General features: G+C 49.9%; 1 protein-coding gene across 1 annotated transcript; it reads left to right on the forward strand.

Annotated features, from left to right (window-relative positions):
* The first annotated feature begins 1,224 nt into the window (after positions 1-1,224).
* On the forward strand, positions 1,225-2,286 carry LOC124651460. Its single transcript, XM_047190554.1, has one exon. It carries the CDS (start codon positions 1,225-1,227, stop codon positions 2,284-2,286), a length of 1,062 nt encoding a protein of 353 aa, XP_047046510.1.
* Positions 2,287-2,736: the final 450 nt, after the last annotated feature.

A 2,736-nucleotide genomic window follows, 5' to 3' on the forward strand; every position in this document is an offset into this window, starting at 1 on the left:
CTTTTAATTCTCTGTTATGTCAGTTGCCTTCTTCCTAGTTTTATTCGTTGTTCCGCCAAGAAAAGTAGGTCATACTAGTATCTATTTCCCGCCTAGTGCCATAGTTATCTTTTTATTATTAAACTCAAGAACTGGTCGGTTGAATCATTGTTCTCCAAAGTGTAAATAGGATTTCTGTTTCTTCAGTTATCCTTTTTTTCAATTTTCAGATTTTTGGAAGGCTTTCATTGTTGCCAGCGAATGGAGAATGTGCAGTGTGATAACCAAAGTGAGTGGTCCTATGCTTTTTTGTTGTTGTTTTTAATCATGTCATTCAGTGCATTGGACAATACCTTTGGATAACAATGGACATGCTAAGAAAGGGAAAATATCTTCCAATTTCAGTTTCGATTTTTAATCATGTTTTTAATTCGGTGCATTGGACAATTTGAGCAAGTCATTCGGTGCATTGGACAATTCGAGCAAGTTAGTTTCTGGTTTTGGTCGGGTACATGGTGTTGATCAAGAAACCGAGTTGCACTAAAAGAGGAGATGGATGAACGGACTAAAAGAGGAGATGAAGAGGAGGTGGAGACACACTCGTGCTTGAGACGGAGGAGATCCAAAGGACTTCCCAACAGCATCGTTCTCCATGTCCAGGTAGGTCTCTCCTCGTTGCCATCCATGTTCCCTTCGATCTCTGTTCTTCCGGATCTCCTTTTCCCGTCTCTTTTTCTCGATCGCGTTTTCCGCGGCACCGGGCGTCGTCGCTCGTTTCTTTCTAGATTCTTTACGTGAGGAGGAAGAAGGTGACGTGGAGATGTAGTCTGGTAGAATTAATCGGGCTAGTTCCTGGCCGTTGTTGTAAGGTCCAGGAAGTTACAGCCGGACTGAAAAAACCAGAAAAAACCGGACTGATGGTTTTTGGGCCTGACTGAGTGTGTAATGAAAGGGACTGAACGTGTGTATGAACTGGGCTGGGGGAAATCTGACTTGAACTGGGCTGGGGGAAATCTGACCTGAACCCAATTGCATTTTCAGCTAGATGATCATTAGGCAGTCCCAAAGAGAAACAAAAAATGTACATTGGTACAATGGACATCAATCGCCGGCCAGGCGGCCATCAACATCATGCCGTGAACGAGGAGGACTAATGAATTATAAATGGCGAATCTACTGAAATGATCCTTCACCCAAAGCATAAATTAACAGCGCAGGGGACGTAATGCACAAAGCATCTGCGGCATGTATGCAACGTGGCCGCTTTCTCTCTTGCTGAGAAACCCGGAGGCCGTGCTACGGCCGCCTCCGGACGGCGGGAACTCGGGTTACCTCGTCGTGAAGGACATCGACGACGACAGCGATGATGAGCAGGTGTGGTGCACGGGCGGCGTCCGCAGCAGGTCTCTGGTGGAGAACCTCCCGTTCCCACAGAACCGCGTGTTCAGGGTTGGGTACGACGATGGGGACGGCGAGAACAAGGCCAAGGACACCGTGTTGTTCGTGCCCGTCCTGGACCAGCCACTCGCGTCCAACCGCTACTACCCCGTCATCGCGTCTGGGAGAAAGAAAGGCCTCGTGAGGGCGTGCTCCCGTGAGGAGGACATGACCCCGGGCTGCTTCGGCATGTCCGTCAACGACGTCGAGCCGCGCCCGTTCGACCCGGCCGACATCTACCAGCAGATCGAGATCGTCCAGCGCCGGAGGGGGCAGTTCACGGCCAAGGCGGTCGCGCCGGACGGCATCCCGTACAAGCTATACGGCAGCAAGTACTGGCGCGCGTACGCCTCCAGGCCAAAGAACTTGGACCTCGGCGAGGCGCGGGGCATCAACGCCGCGGTCCGGTCGCGCCAGCTCACGACGCCACGGCCACGGGCCGTGGTTGGGAGATGGTATTGCCCATTCTACCTCGTCAAAGAAGGCGGCCTCTCCCCGGCGGAGCAGCTGGACCGCGCAGCGTTCTACGAGGTGACGCTGGAGCAGCGATGGGAGCCAATCCGCGATGACGCCGTCTCGTCCAGGGTGCTTATCGGCGGGAGCATCGAGGCGAGGCAGGAGGTGTCGAGCTCAAGCTACGGTAACGGGTACGTCTGGTTCATCTCACCAGCTACGTGGCAGAGGGTGGGAGTGTCTACTGCCATGTGGGAGAGGATGCGATGGGAGGAGTACATGGCCGGGTGGGCCGACGAGGAGACCGGGTGGGTTCCCGGACAGTCGGTGCTGGTGGAGAGGTTCACGGTGAAGAGAAGGGACGGCAGCGTCGCCATGGCTTTTGACTTTGTGCACATCAACAAGATCACTGCATAGCCAATTAATGTCGTTACTACTTTCTTTTCTTCTATAGTACTCCCTCCGTCCTCTGAATCTTTCTAAACTTTGTTTAAACTAGATGATAGCTTGCGTGTTGCAGTGGAAAATCGTGTTAATAATAGTTGTTTGCTCCACAAAACTACCATCTAAAAGAAATAAATGATTACAGTGATATATATGTGTATGAGAAATACGTTGACTTGGAACGTTGAAGAGCAGGTACACCACTGCCATATAATTATTCTACCATCAAAGCGTGGTAAAAAGTAGGTGTGTTGAACAACAATACTATTTGATAAATGAGAATAGAAGTTGAATGAACACGAATTTCTGTATCAACAGAATCTCATGTTCTATTAGATACGAGAGTATACGAACAACTAGAGAAAATGATTTACAAAAGCTGACAAAAAAAACCGAATGAGTTCCCAATGCCAAGTGAAGATA

Source organism: Lolium rigidum, chromosome 1, assembly GCF_022539505.1.
Source record: "Lolium rigidum isolate FL_2022 chromosome 1, APGP_CSIRO_Lrig_0.1, whole genome shotgun sequence".
NCBI lineage: Eukaryota > Viridiplantae > Streptophyta > Magnoliopsida > Poales > Poaceae > Lolium > Lolium rigidum.

Excerpts from the sequence above, each read along its gene's own strand:
- LOC124651460 (XM_047190554.1), top strand. The coding sequence starts at position 1,225 with ATGTATGCAACGTGGCCGCTTTCTCTCTTGCTGAGAAACCCGGAGGCC.